At 42.5% G+C, this 16,204-nt stretch overlaps 1 protein-coding gene across 5 annotated transcripts in view; it reads left to right on the top strand.

The window, feature by feature from the left end:
- dlg1a (discs large MAGUK scaffold protein 1a) overlaps window positions 1-16,204 on the top strand; it is a 154,301-nt gene that overhangs the window by 37,064 nt on the left and 101,033 nt on the right. For 3 of the 5 annotated variants that reach the window (XM_086116304.1, XM_086116303.1, XM_086116302.1), the window contains exon 5: window positions 3,790-4,134. The exons of the other annotated variants lie outside the window; for them this stretch is intronic. In XM_086116304.1, the coding sequence (XP_085972430.1) occupies window positions 3,790-4,134 (345 nt within the window). The remainder of the gene's footprint in view (window positions 1-3,789; window positions 4,135-16,204) is intronic. 5 annotated transcript variants of the gene reach the window in all.

Genomic DNA, 16,204 nt, shown 5'->3' with positions numbered 1-16,204 from the left:
CCTCCTGAGACGTTGGATGGTGGACCAGAATTTCCTCGAAGCCGTCCGGAAGTCGGCTTCCATGGCCTCACCGAACTCTTCCCACGCTCTGGTTTTTGCCTCGGCGACCACCGAAGCTGCGTTCCGCTTGGCCAGTCGATACCCGTCAGCTGCCTCTGGGGTCCCACAGGCCATAAAGGCTCGATAGGACTCCTTCTTCAGCTTGACGGCATCCCTTACTGCTGGTGTCCACCAGCGAGTACGGGGGTTGCCGCCACGACAGGCACCAACCACCTTACGGCCACAACTCAGATTGGCCGCCTCAACAATAGAGGCACGGAACATGGTCCACTCGGGCTCAATGTCCCCCGCCTCCCCCGGAACATGGGAAAAGCTCTGTCGGAGGTGGGAGTTGAAACTCCTTCTGACAGGGGATTCCGCCAGACGCTCCCAACAAACCCTCACAATACGTTTGGGTCTGCCAGGACGGACCGGCATCTTCCCCCACCATCGGAGCCTACTCACCACCAGGTGGTGATCAGTTGACAGCTCCGCCCCTCTCTTCACCCGAGTGTCCAGAACATGCGGCCGCAAATCCGATGATACAACTACAAAGTCGATCATCGAACTGCGGCCTAGGGTGTCCTGGTGCCAAGTGCACATATGGACACCCTTATGTTTGAACAAGGTGTTCATTATGGACAATCCGTGGCGAGCACTGAAGTCCAATAACAAAACACCACTCGAGTTCTGATCGGGGGGGCCGTTCCTCCCAATCACGCCCCTCCAGGTCTCACTGTCATTGCCCACGTGAGCATTGAAGTCCCCCAGCAGAACAAGGGAGTCCCCAGCAGGAGTAGTCTCCAGCACACCCTCCAAGGACTCCAAAAAGGGTGGGTATGCTGAGCTGCTGTTTGGTGCATATGCACAAACAACAGTCAGGACCCGTCCACCCACCCCAAGGCGGAGGGAGGGAACCCTCTCGTCTACCGGTGTGAACCCCAATGTACAGGCACTGAGCCGGGGGGCAATGAGTATGCCCACACCTGCTCTGCGCCTCTCACCGTGAGCAACTCCAGAGTGGAAGAGAGTCCAACCCCTCTCGAGAGAACTGGTACCAGAATCCAGGCTGTGTGTGGAGGCAAGTCCGACTATATCCAGTCGGAAATTCTCTGCCTCACACACCAGCTCGGGCTCCTTCCCTGCCAAAGAGGTGACATTCCATGTCCCAAGAGCTAGCTTCTGCAGCCGAGGATCGGACCGCCAGGCTCACATTGCACCCGACCCCTTTGGCCCCTCTCATGGGTGCTTAGATGCCATGAAAAAAAAAAGGCCCTTATGGAGAAAAAAACCCAACAACTCCGTACAGTGATCCCACCCCCTCCTTTACGGCAATTACTTTCCAGACCACCCTGTCAATAAGTGAAATCAACGATATAGAATTACCCGAGTGCAGGGGTCTCCAACTACGGTTCTCGTGAGCCCTTTCCAGTCTATTTCTATGTAACCCCGTTCCAACACACCTGATTGAAATGATCAAGATTGTTATCATCCCACAATAGGCAGCACATAAATAATTCTGCCTAAAGGTATAGTACATTATAAAGTGAGCCGACTGTCGTCACTTTATTTATCATTTAAAAGGAGGATTGACAGATGATGACCTGAAATAAAATCCGTGCTGACAAAATCGGGGTTTTATTCCTTTTCTTTGTCTCCTTTTTCTTTTTCTTTGTCTTGTACTTCACAAACCCGCAATGGAGGGGGATTTACTGTACTGTACCAAAAATGGCATAGTTGAGAGACATGTACATGACTAGCGCCTAAGCAAAAAACAGCTGTAGATAGGAATAAATAGATATAATAAAAACCCCTTTTATTTGTCCCACAATGGACACAGTCCGTTTGAGTTGCGCGCTTACGCTGATGCTAAGATCATATCTATGTTTGCCATTACTTTTGATGGAGACATCGCCACTCCCAACTCCACATTGACACGTATTTTTGCTTTCTTTGCTGGCCCTAGGCTCAGGCATAGCCTATACCAATGACAGCATCACACTCTTCAAAATATCTCTCTGTTTGCCAGAATGCAGCCAATCGTACAACTAATAGACTTTAGAACAACTACTATAGAATGGGTGCTTTGAGTGGACTGGACACCATTTTCTGTCTGTTAAATCCAGGGTCTGTTGGCTACGGGTCTATTCAATTGACAGTAATTAAATAGCAGAATTAAAAAGAACAAAACCGTTTTTGTCACACGGTATCACTGGATTAGCCATTGTGATGCTCCTTCCTGCGTGCCACCTTGGGGTCGTAGAAGACATATAGACACATAAGTCAAAGCAAAAAAAAATAAAAATAAATGAACACCAAAAAACGGCTTGCACAAATTGTACAGTCAAACCTCGGTTTTCATCCATAATCCGTTCCAGAAGGCTGTTTGAAAACCGAAATTGTTCAAAAACTGAAACCACGCTCTTTTTAAAATAAAAATGTTGACTGAACACGAGGAAGGCGAGAGGAGTCAAATGGTGCATTCAAGTGTGCTCAGTTCGTTCGAGAACCGAACTTTGTTCGTCATCCGAGGCATAAAAAAATCGAATTTTTTGGTCGAAAATCGAATTGGTCGAGAACCGAGACGTTCGAAAACCGAGGTTTGACTGTATCTTGAAATACTCACTAGGCAAGTCACTTGTATTTCAAGGCCTCACTGTAATATTTGGCGTGCTTTTACCATCCCCTGCTCGATGTTAATGTTGGACAAAAATATGTTTATGCAACAGTACCGTAATATTGTAACACTCAAGACGCGTCTGAACGCATTTTGAATGCCCTGGATTCAACTCCCAAAAGTCTTGGTCTTGTCATTAACTCAGACAAGTCAACCTTGGGATTTTTTGTCAAAATCAGTTGAGACCATCATTTATCTGACAGATTGACTTCATTAATATGATAATATGGAGAAGCTCTGGCTGAAACAACACATATCTTCAGTTCATGGGGTGCTCATCCCCCACCACCCCTGAAATAACTGCAACCTGCAGAGCATAGTGACAGTGTTTTTTTTCAGAGGGGGCAATGTTATGAAACCCCACTGAGTATGTTTAGGTCACAAAATGCTGCATTCTCTCATTTTTCTTAAATGCAATTAAGTTGTTCTTTAGAGATTCATTTTAAAATTCATACCAGGATTTATTTGTTGCAAGAATTGAGATTTTTACATGTTGTGCTTTGAAAAAAGTTGCACTGTGTTTTTGGCTACCAAGTGTTTTTCAAAGAAAATTCGATTAAATTGAGAATGCTCCTAAGCTGTTCATCCTTGTCATGGTTTTCGGAAAAACAAACATCCAGGTGCCAAGTGAGGCGGTCTTGGTGTGGAGCGGGGCAATTGGAAAAACACCAATATTGACACCTATGTCGATACCTGTAGCAAGCCTTGGAGACAGCCAGTTCATCGTAGTGTTGTGTGGACACAACAAATGGGAGACCCAAGATTGACTAACAATCGATCCAGGATGAATTATTTTTGGCCAAAACGAGCTGGGACAGCAAATATATATTTTCTTTGTTTGCATTTGAACAAAATTTCTCCCTAAATAATGTCTTTTATATAACTTGAATGTAACCTTTCCATTTCTGCTGCTTGTCTTTAATGCAACTAAGAAACTGAATTCTTCTTTTGTCTTTTTTTTCCCTGCTTCCCTGCTGCACGTACCTCCTCATCACCGCTCTTTCTCATCACCTGTTTTCCCCATTTTCTGCTTTTCTTTCTTTTATTTCCTTGCCCAACTCATCTTCCCCTAGAAGTATCGATATCCAGAAGACGAAGGTGCATCGCTAGGCCCACCAAAATTCCACCAACATACCTGCCATCAGCACCCAATGGGAGTTACCAAAGAGCTGACTGATGCAAGGACTCTCAGGGAGGAAGGGATGGATCAGGGGACCTGGAGAAGAGAGAGAGAGTTCAGGGGAACTTTGGAGAGAGACATGGGTAGGGACATGGAAAGCTCACTGATGAGGGATGGATCTCTTTGTCGCCGTGGTGATCTCCGCGGGGCAGAGCTGGTTCAGGTGGCAGAGCGGCAGCTCTCTCAGATTCAGCATGTCCACGGATACGTCACTCACGCACACATCACACCTGCTCAGGTAACTTTACATTCTTGTTTACCATCTATTTTGCGTCACAGGTCGGTTGAGAAAAGTACGTGGTTTTGCGAACCAGCAACCATTTGTTGGGGTGGGCGCGATAAAAATCTATTTCTTTCATTGCTTTTAAATTGCCTGTTTAAAGCATTGGTACTGACATCAAGGATAATTAGAGAGTACCATTCCCTCAACATACAGTATACTTTTTTCTTCATTTCAAACATTTTCATTCAACAATACATCAAATGTAGAACAAATAAAAAAAATAAATAAATAAGAGAAAAATACTAAAAATGGTCCCCTCATAAATTAAAATATGCCTTAAAACGTAAACATACTTTTGAAGTTATAATCCTACATAACGTCTTAGCATCAATGCGAATTGCTAATGTGGATGATCAAAAGATGACACAAATTGTTTGCTGCTTTCATCCGGTGTCTGCTGGGTTAGTTATTAGCTTCAAAATTGCTAATGTTGATGTGGGCAGGCTGTGCAAACTCTGCTTTCATTTTCATGCTTTCCACTTCATCACTTGGGTGCTATTTGTTCAAATGATTCAATAGGTTGGTTGTATTGTCTTTGATGACATACCTTGCACAATGGCTTCCTCCATGTTGTTCTGAAACAGGGGCGCCCAATCTTTTTTGACCAAACATCTACTTTTCAAGCAACCAACGTCCCGCGATTGATCTGTTACTGCATGTTAACACACACACACACACACACACACAAGTCATGATGAGCAACAGCTATATCGACCCCTAACATGGACCAAAAAGAAAAATAAAGTAGATATCAGAGTATTTGAGTTTGTGAAAAGGAAATAACTGCCTACCTTAGTCGAGACCTGACGCGGAGGCAAGTGTATGTATGTGCACCATTTTAAAAGGATTTTCCCGTCCCTCCAAATTGCCATTCGTTGCGAGTGCCATTGGCGAATTGTACATCAAACCAACTTTGAATGAGAGTACCACTAATAATAATAATAAAAGACAGATCTCAACAGCTCTGATCAGAAGCCACAGTTGCAGACTGCAGACCGCTAACGACTTGCAGGCCATGGGCCATCTTAAAGGTGACCTGTCTTATTTTATTTTACTTTACTTTTTGGAGAAAGAGAAAATGATAGAATGCTTAGGGTGCACTGTACATTTCTCCCATCAGAAGCTTCATGTTTGCAAGTCATGTCTGCCCATCAGTTGCCGATTACCTTTTTAAAATGTAATGTTTGGCTAACTTTTTCTATATTTTCTTGCCGATCAACTTCACAACCAGAGGTTGAACATCACAAATCAATCTGATGAGCGGTAGTTGTGTTGGCTACTAAGTGCTATCTTGGTAGACAGTTAAACAGTTGTAAGCAATTTAGGCTACTCACAAGATATTGCAACTTCCTTGCTGCCTGTTTACCAAGCCTTTTGTCTCAGTCCTGGCCGGGAAAGGAAGCTGGCCGTGTTGTATACAGTGATCCCTTGCTATTTCGCGGTTCGTTTATCGCGGCTCCAGTGCATCGCGGATTTTTTCAAACATATTCATATATACTGTATATATTTTTTAAGTTCGCAAAAGGTCCGCCAGAAGCAGCGAAAGTCAGCAAAACAACAGCGAGTCACATCGAGCAACATATACAGTACTACATGTACTGTATGTTTACTGTATTTTGTTATTCATAAACTAACCTAACTTATACATGTTTAAATCTATTAGTATACAGCATTAAGTCATGTTAATTACTTCAAAATTTACTTCTACATGCATGTATACCATTAAATTTGGCCTTATAAATATTATGTACATGTACCTATATGGGGGGGGGTCGCTACTTCGCGGATTTTTGTTTATCGCGGGTGGTTTTGGTCCCCCATTAACCGCGATAAACGAGGGATTGTATATTTTTCAGTTCCATAGACGGACGGCAATGCTTTTTCACAAATTGTCCGATATTTTTATTTCCCCACGCTCTGTGTGCGTACATGTCTCTTTTTTTTTCAACTTTATTCGGCTGTGCATCTGCTTGCTCTGCGCATACGTTTAACCAAGTATTTTCTCGATGCCAACTGGCTGTTGCCGCCGCGCCGCAGTCAATTTTTCACTTCAGACCATCACGGCAAAATGAGTGAAAGAGCAACATTTTTGGTTCATACGCGCTGTCCAGCACGCAACCGCGCCCAATCACATGAACTGCTTTGACTAGATCTGGAAACGCGCCGCCAGAAACGCTGCGGCACACGTTAATTCTGATTGTATCATTGCAATATAAATAATAATAATAATAATACATTTTATTTATAAGCGCCTTTCAAGACACTCAAGGACACTTTACAATAACAAAAAACACAAAACAATACAGGTTGAGCAGCGGCAGCCAAAACGCGCCAGCGTGTCCTTGTTGACATTCTCATTTATACTGAAATCATTTGGGGAAGCTGAACTTTGAGGCCCTTTAGGTGTTACTACAGCGTCAGATTAGAACAGGTATTTTAAAAAAAAAACGTCCAAATTTAGTTCAGAATTTTAGATGTGAAAAGCTGACATAACCATTTTTAATGAGAGGTTATCACTGTGAGTAAAGTAGAGAAAGGAGAACCCAAACAGAAAAACAAATTACTGGTATTTAGAAAATTGTTGCTTTTTAGATCTCTCTTGTGGCCTGGCGATTTTTTTAAAAGTGTTTCTGTTTAGTCTTTGTCTGCTTATGCGAGTGTGTGTTTGGTGTGCTCACGTGGTCGTATGTCTACTTTAGTTTGATGGATACTCTATATCAGGCATGTCCAGCTCCGGGCCTGGAGGGCCGCCGTCCTGCCTGTTTTCTGTCTCTCCCGGCTGCAACACACCTGATTCAGATGATCAGCTCATCAGCCAGCTCTGAAGCAACATTAGAACCATCCTGATGATTTGAATCAGGTGCGTTGCTCCTGGGAAAGCTGGAAAACAGGCCGGACAGCGGCCCTTTAGGACCGAGTTTGGACACCCCTGCTCTTTATGTAGTCCTCATCTTTGAGAAACCAAGACATCATTAAACACTACCGTTTATCAATTGTTCTATCTTGTCTTCTGGTCTTTTAAAGAGCACACACCATGAAGATAGTAAACATTCTGCTCACATCATACTTGCTCATCGCTGTTGGTGAAGATGCACAGGTTATTTTAACTTCCCTTCCAAATATTTCATCTGGCACGCTTCTGTATGACAGATGGATCTGCCATCTTGTTCTCCCCATGTACATGTTCCCTTCTCGCTGTCTGTTTATTTATTTATTTTTGTCTGTGTGAGTATAACACACTCCTTTCTCCTTTTAATTTTTGAACATATATGATTGATGTTATTTATTCATCATAAGAAAGAAGAATACATATAACTGCACCTTGAAATGCAAAACACCTGAGGTGTAAAATCTTCTCTCAAGGGCCACTTTGATTTTTTTTTTAACACACAAATGGGCCTGGTAATTCATCCTGTTCATGAGATAAAATAGATTAAGTTAAATGTAAAATTGATGACGATATAGTTAAAATATGTATGTGTAATAGTTAATTTTAATAATAAAAAATCATGCATTCATTTTAATGTATTTTCATATGATAAATAAATGATGATAAATGATAAATAAATGATAAATAATCAACCACTTACCTCATATAATGAATTTATATGTATTGATCAGTAGGGATGGGCATTGTTGAAATTTTAATACATTTTCATATCTAATCTTCATGATTCCGCTGATCATTCCTGTACTTTAACCAGGGGTGGTGCTTGGCATCAAGCTCGACTGGGGGACGGGCCCCCGACCACAGTGTTCTGCAACCACTGGACCACTTGGTACCGGGCCGCAGAGATACATAAAAAAAATAACACACACAATTTCTGTAGTGGAGCATATATAACGCAAGTGTATGTTATCACCACGGCAGAAATGTTGCCGGTCAATGAAATATCAGTCGGTCCATGATGAAAGAAAGGTTGGGGACTATTGCACGACAAAATCCCCTTACACACACTCACACGCACGCATACACACACACACACACACACACTAAGCCATAAAGGAAAAACGAAGCAACTGACCTGCAGGGTTCAAGTAGTTTTAGCTTTTGCAATTTGGCCATCTCCTGTTAAGTCAGCAAGGCAACCTTTATGCTTCATCTGCATTTGACAGTGGAGAATTGTTTCTCCAGATCCGCTTCACCATCTCTAGGGTGAAATTCCATTTTGTTGCAACGGTCTGCGTCGGCAATTCATGCCAAAGTCTGTGTGCAACTTGCCTTTAATTCCTGGGCGTTGGATGGAGTATGCTTGAAGTGACCGACAGTCTTGTGACATTTGGTCACTTTCAAATCCACTGTCAATCAGGGAAACGGTTACCATTGTTTGCAGACTGTGGACTGTGCAGGACAGGTGTTCAAAAGGAAGTAACAGTCTCGCGGCTGCAACCGTGTTACGAGCACGATCAGTGTAAAGAGTGGTTAACGCCTCCTTTATTTCCCATTTGTTTGCAACATCCACAAAATGGTGAGCAGATGCGCTGTGACCCCCAAGTACTTATAATTGCTCACAGAGTCCACTCTTCCTCATACAAAGTGTGTATTGTCGATACTATGTTTCCTTTTATACTGGGTATCTTCCGAAGCCGTTCAAATAATTTCTCATAATCTTTAACTATTCTCACTGGGCGGTATTTTTATTTTTTTCTGCAATGCACATAACCAAGTAATCGGTGACCGTCTCACTTACAGCTTAAGTTATCCAGCCACGAGCACCAAATTCCAGCAGCCTTGATTGGCGAGGCCCTGTGGTGCTATCTTTAGCAAGGTGTTTTGCTCCAAGATGACACAACAAAAATGAACAGCTTTTGTGATATTTGGATTCTGCTGGATAAAATGAGCAAACTACCGTATTTTCCGCAATATAAGGCGTTTCGGAGTAGAATTTGCACCATCAATGAATGGCCTATTTTAAACTGTTTTCAAACATAGGTCACACCACATTATAAGGCACATAGAATAGAAGCTACAATAGTGGCTGAGGTTGCGTAATGCATCCAGTAGATGGAAAGACGCTAAAGGGAATAGAATACAATCCAACTTTATTTATATATCACTTTCACAAATGCTGCAGCTCTAACAAAACACTTTTCAGAACATTTAAAATACTAGGTCCAAGAAATCAGAATACTGATCCATATATAAGGCGCATCGGATTATAAGGCGCGCTGTCGGCTTTTGAGAAAATGTAATGTTTTTAAGTGCGCCTTATAGGAAAATACGGCACTATAGATTTCTCCTACGGAACCTTTTGAATGTAAGACTGTCCAAAATTCCGTCTCTGTCCACGTTCACGTTTGGGACTCTCCTCGAAGTTTGTCAGCACTTGTGAGCAGAGGTAATAGGTCACAGGAAGTAAAACTAAATGAATAAACAAACAACATTCACAGTTGTTTTTAATTTTACAGTTTACCCCCAGCGAGTCCCAGGGACTCGCTGATCAGAAAAGTATGAGTCCCATTGTGCATTTAGAGAGTCCCAAATTTCAAATTCTGAAATGGTCTACTTATTCAATTGCATATGATAATAACACAAACAACAATATATACTGTACATACAATTATATACAAATGCTGCAACATTTTAAATAATTCAGTAGCAGGCCTGAGGATTTCGGAAATTCACGGGAACCGTTTTTCGGAATCAATGGGAAACCACGGGAAATAATTTTGGGTTTCGTAAACGTTCATCATGGGAACCCATTTTTCTATTTTGACTGATATTTATAATCAAGAATTCTGAAACTCAAAAGTATAATGTTTCAAGGGTAAATGTTTGAAGACTGTGCATTAACAATGAACATTACATCAGCAGCTGTGTACTCCAGGTTTATTCAACAAAATAAATGGATCAAAATACAGTATGTTGTACTCATATGGCATCATACAAACAGCATACCACAAAATCAGAGTATTCTTTCCAACCTGACACTGCAAAGATTAATTTACTGGGAATCAATACAGGTAAGTATTGATGTGGCTTGACATCCTCTTCCCGAGACGATGTATGTGGAATCTACTATCAATTCGATGAAAGAATCAAACACACGTCATCATTAGTTCTACCAACAGTTAACATTAGCATTACTACACCTTGTGACGAATGTTTTATTCCTAAAGTTACCATGCTACAACCACGAAATTACAGAAAAACCAAGACTGTTTCATAATATTTTTCATAGCGATTAGCCGATAGATCAAATGACCAACTTGCCTCATAATCGTGCCTCCTGTCGTATTTCGCTCTCGTGTTCTGTGCATACATCGCAGAGTTTAGTGATACGCCCTTCGGACGATTCATACGAAAAATCAGAAAAATCAGGCATTCCCATTTCTTAAAATGTCGTAATTAGTAGACCTTTGTGAGGGGTTTTTTTTCGCCGCCATTTCAAACTTTCATCCGCGCGATTCCTCAGTTTGCGGACAAAAGTAGCAACCCGCATGCGCACATAACGTTATCTGTTCCGTCCCCCATCCATCCATCCATCCATCCATCTTCTCCCGCTTATCCAAGGTCGGGTCGCGGGGGCAGCAGCTTTAGCAGGGAAGCCCAGACTTCCTTCTCCCCAACCACTTCTTCTAGCTCTTCCCGGGGGATTCCGAGGCATTCCCAGGCCAAGTGGGTGACATAGTTTCTCCAGTGTGTCCTGGGTCGTCCTCGGGGTCTCCTCCCGGTGGGACATGCCCGGAACACCTCACCAGGAAGGCGTTCAGGAGGCATCCGAATCAGATGCCTAAGCCACCTCATCTGGCTCCTCTCGATGTGGAGAAGAAGCGGCTCGACTCTGAGCCCCTCCCGGATGACCAAGCTTCTCACCTTATCTCTAAGGGAGAGCCCGGACACCCTGCGGAGAAAGCTCATTTCGGCCGCTTGTATTCGGGATCTCGTTCTTTCGGTCACGACCCATAGCTCGTGACCATAGATGAGGGTTGGAACGTAGATCGACCGGTAAATTGAGAGCTTTGCCCTTTGGCTCAGCTCCTTCTTTACCACGACAGACCGATACAAAGTCCGCATCACAGCAGATGCTGCACCGATCCACCTGTCGATCTCTCGCTCCCTTCTTCCCTCACTCGTAAACAAGACCCCAAGATACTTAAACTCCTCCACTTGGGGCAAGATCTCCTCCCCGACCCGGAGTAGGCACTCCACCCTTTTCCGACTGAGGACCATTGTTTCAGATTTGGAGGTGCTGATTTTCATCCCAACCGCACACTCGGCTGCGAAACGCTCCAGTGAGACTTGGAGAGCCCTGCTTTAAGGAGCCAACAGTACCACATCATCTGCAAAAAGCAGAGATGCAATACTGAGGCCACCAAAATGGACCCCCTCAACGCTTGGGCTGCACCTAGAAATTCTGTCCATAAAGGTTATGAACAGAATCGGCAATGAAGGGCAGCCTTGGCGGAGTCCTACCCTCACTGGAAACGATTCCGACTTACTGCCGGCAATGCGAACTAAACTCTGACATTGGTGGTATTGTGACTAAACAGCCCGCATCAGGGGGTTCGGTACCCCATACCCACGAAGCACCCCCCCACAGAACTCCCCGAGGGACACGGTCAAACGCCTTCTCCAAGTCCACAAAACACATGTAGACTGGTTGGGCAAATTCCCACATACCCTTGAGGACCCTGCTAAGGGTGTAGAGCTGGTCCACTGTTCCAGCAGATCATACGTTCACGTCATGTTGAAACACAAAGCGTTGAGGGATTTATAACTAGTGGGATTTATGAGCAGTGTAGTATGAGGTAGAGGCTGAATAACGTGTACCACTGTGTAAATAGTGAACTAATTAAAAAATGACACGTTGCAAGATTTTATTTTCATTAAGTATCCATTCATTTCATTTTGTCACTTTAACCTTCCACGTTTCACCATATGGTTTTTCATAACTGGGGATAAAAGGCTGTACAATACAATACAATACATGCTGATTTATATTGCGCGTAAACAAAACACATCTGAGTGTGCTATATTAAACAGTGCTGCTCTCTATATATATATCATAGGAAGAATCTCCAGAGGCTCCATTTGATGGGGAGGTGTGGCCTGACACAACAGGGGGAGAGTGAATGAAGTCATAGCCTCACCATTCTCTTCCCTCTTTTTTAAAGCCATGCCTGCTACCAGGTAAACCTGCCTGCCATGAGTCAAACATTGCATTATATTCAAATTTAGATCATAGATATAAATAAGCTATTGTTGCTTTCACCAGGTATTTAGCTATTTTTTCCTGTGTAGCCTGCCAACACAGCATCTGGTAATATTTATTTATTTATTTCCCCCCATGCCAAGTCTGGTGATATTTAGTTTTCTGATGTACTGCAATTGCTTGATGAGACAGCTTTTTGTTGTAGTAGTAGTTTTGAAACAGTTGGAGGCAGCAAAGGTCTTTGAGCTAACCTCAAAAGAGCACACACCACCACATTAACCACAGAAGACCAACCATTCATTGTCTTCACAACATACCCTGCCCAGGTTCACAAGCCGGAACCTGCCCCCGTTTACCAAGTGGGAGAGGTGGGGTATAGACACCGTCACAGGACTGACATTTTGGACAGACCCATTGAATTTTACCTTCAACTATTCATTATATTTTTATACTTATAATCCCCCACTGAGAATTCTATTCACACTGTATAGTTGTGTGATCATTTTAATGACCTAAATTCCTGAACACAGTTTTGGACTAAACCCCATGCAATTACAGTGAGTACCTGGGTAGAACCCATACAACTGCCATCATTTCTGAACTACAAAGCTCACCCGATTAAAAGCTGGTAAATTTAGCCATTAAAGCAAGTGCGTACATATATTGGCTGCTTTGTATTATTAGCTGTGGCTTTTCATGTTATACTATAACATTGTGTATTTGCAAAGAAAGAGCTTTGTGTCACATGAGGCAAATTTTCCGACAAGCTTATACAGTCTTCTTCATTACACACCAGTGCAGCCTTTTGAAACTTGTTTGTTACGTGTTTGGAAGATGCAGGGGATGGTGCTCCATGCCAAAGTTGTATCAGTCATCCTTTGCCAATGATGGTGGGAGTCAATAGCCAAACAAACAACAGAAAGACTCGCGTAACACTGCATAGATGGCTGTATATATGGCACTCATTCCCTGTGCTCATTAAACTGAACTCATTCTTTATTTTACTCTCAATTACTCCTTACACAGCCGCGTACCGCCACGTGCACAAACAACGTCACATTCAAAGCCACGGGGTTCAAAGCACAGGGAAAAAAATTCAGTTTATAGTCCTAAAGGTACGGTACACTTTGAACCTGCAATACACATGGAAAGACTCCAGTCAAAGCTTGATCCCCACTGTGGAGCAGTAGTGGTAATGCTCTCGGGTGCACTCTTCTCCTGCCACAATGGGAACTTCAACTCACACTATGCTGTATATTTTCTGCTGCACACAATACGTACATACTGTAGAACCTAATTACGCATATTCAGGCATGCAGAAATATAGAGGGTAGCATGAAACGGGCACGCAAACAGTACTGCGTGACCTGAACTGGAGGTTGGTGCTACTTAATGTAAAAGCTTGCTGTCTGTCTCCAGCAACCATACAATCAGTCTCGTTGGTCACACAAAGACTTTAGTGGCCCTTAGTCATTAGGATAATGCATATTATTGGATAGAGGAAAGTCAGAGAGGACTTGGGAGTGGTGTGAGATGGGATAACAAGACCCAGGGCAGATAGACTCTTTTTGCTGAATGTTAATCACCCTCAAGTAAAGTCACAAATCCCAATTTCCCTCCTGTTGATGTGGTAATTGAAATCAATAACCAAAAAGACCCTTAGTCACTGGATTTTGCAAATACCAACCGCTGACGTTTCATGTACAATTCACCGAGGGTACTGGCAAAGAATGGCAATCTGGAGGGCCGTGAGAAGCATTTTAAACAGTACACATGAGTTATTTACAATAATAATTTACAAAAGTTAACATGCTGCAAAAGTGCGGCCCATGCTTCGTTCTTCATCTTAGGGGCCGTTATGGCTGTTGCTCATGATGGCATAATGCGGTAATGGGTCGATCGCGGGAGGTTGGTTGATCGAAAAGTAGATCTTCGGTAAAAAAAAAAACGTTGGGCATCCCTGCTCTCCAGGATGCACTGCAGGGGGAACCCCCCTCCCCCATTTAATCATGAAGGCTCATTGTGTATTTGAAGCCAATTTCGTCATTTTGATCGTAGGCTCATATAGATACATACAGCATGTGTTGCCTTCATTGTAAGGCTTAGATCGGCTTTTAATTTTTTGCAGCTCCAGACACATTTGTTTTTTTAGTCCAAAAGGGCTCTTTCAACATTTTGGGTTGCCGGCCCCTGCCATAGAACAATAAAACTAAACTCACAGGAGGTACTCCGTTTCCAGTGGAGGTAAGTTCCACCCATGTACCCCATTTTGGCTGCTCCCAAAAAAGATCGAAGGTTTCGCCCAAAAAAAAAAAAAAAAAGATAAACATCATTCTCATGTTCAGCTAATATGTCATTCTATTTTTTCTTTTCAATAGTAATACAATTAGCCGACAATTAGCACTTGCAATTCTCACTTTCTTTGGAGCTATGCCGAGGGGTAATTTAGAGCAATAAATAAATAAATAAAAATACGGTACTTGTGTGTGTGAAATCGGCATACACCACTTGGGCTGAACAATAAATGGCATTTGCAATCTGATCGCAATATGATTAAATGTGATTTGCTAATTGCGAAGGTTGCAACTTGACTCGTCATTAGGAGCAGAGTGGAGGAGTAATGAGCACGAAGAGACATCAACGCTATAATTACAGCCTGCCCTCACTAGGCGTGTGTAATTTTTGATGAGTTTTTCATCTCAGAATACCTCGTCTCACAGAGTAAAACAATGGCTCTAACGGTTTCCATTCAAAACACATCCCTCCAGGCAAATGATTTGAAAGTGGAATCCGCGCTTTCACAACAGCTGCGGCTGTAACTAAGTGCTTTCTGGATCATTGAACATAAAATAACAATGATCAAACCGATTGTCAATGCTCACATGTTAAGAAAATAAATCGTTCTCTATGTGGCTGGGACGTGGCATCGTATGATTTCCTGAATGAAACCGAAACAGACGAAATGATGTTCCGACTCCATGAAATGATGAGGCTGTTCCGCCGATCGTTATGCTTGCTGATGTTTTTGAAATTGACAGATGTACTGTCATTGAAGCAGGTAAAATCTTGCTTTTCTCACACTTAAGCATTTGTGATGTTAACCCTTTCAGAGACGGCACTTACTGCAGTGGACATCTTACCACGTTATCAGGTTACAGGGTGCATGAAAGGGTTAATGAGTTGCCATCAGTAAGAGATTTTATTTATCGCTCAAGATTATGAATTTTGATGTTTAAGAGGTTCAGTCCACAAGTTTACATACAGCGTCATGTTTCATGAAACATGAGAAGTTGGACACATTGAAATGGTAACGCCATGGATTTGCTTCCATTATTCTTGTAATCTGTGCTTTAGTTCAGTGATTCCCAACCTTTATTGAGTCAAGGCAAATTTTTATAAGTTTGAAAAATCGCACGGCACACCAACAAACAAAATTGTCACAAAAAGAGGATATATTTGTCCGTTTCTTACTTTTTACCATCGAACAGAAGGTCATTTATTTGTTCTTGCTGTCACTGTAAGTTCCTGACATAGATAGACCTGACAAAGATACATTATTTGTTGTTAATAAATATTTTTCATACCAATTACGTGAATTTTGATTCGTTCCCGCGGCACACCGTTAGAGCTCTCGCGGCACACTCATGTGCCACGGCACACTGGTTGGGAAACACTGCTTTAGTTTGTGTGATTTTATTTATTTATTTTTTGCCCGATTTACAGCATGCACTTACTTTAATTCCATACTTGTGTGGTAGAATTTTGTTGTCATGGTGAATGCTTATAAGACTGCACGTCAGTATTTAAGAGGTTTGCACCTGTAATTGTAGCCCATAACCTGTCTTTTGAAATAATGCTTCATTTGCCTT

Source organism: Hippocampus guttulatus, chromosome 7 (genome assembly GCF_054856545.1).
Source record: "Hippocampus guttulatus isolate MCC_2025c chromosome 7, RoL_Hgut_1.0, whole genome shotgun sequence".
NCBI lineage: Eukaryota > Metazoa > Chordata > Actinopteri > Syngnathiformes > Syngnathidae > Hippocampus > Hippocampus guttulatus.
This window is presented reverse-complemented; position numbering and strand designations above follow the sequence as displayed.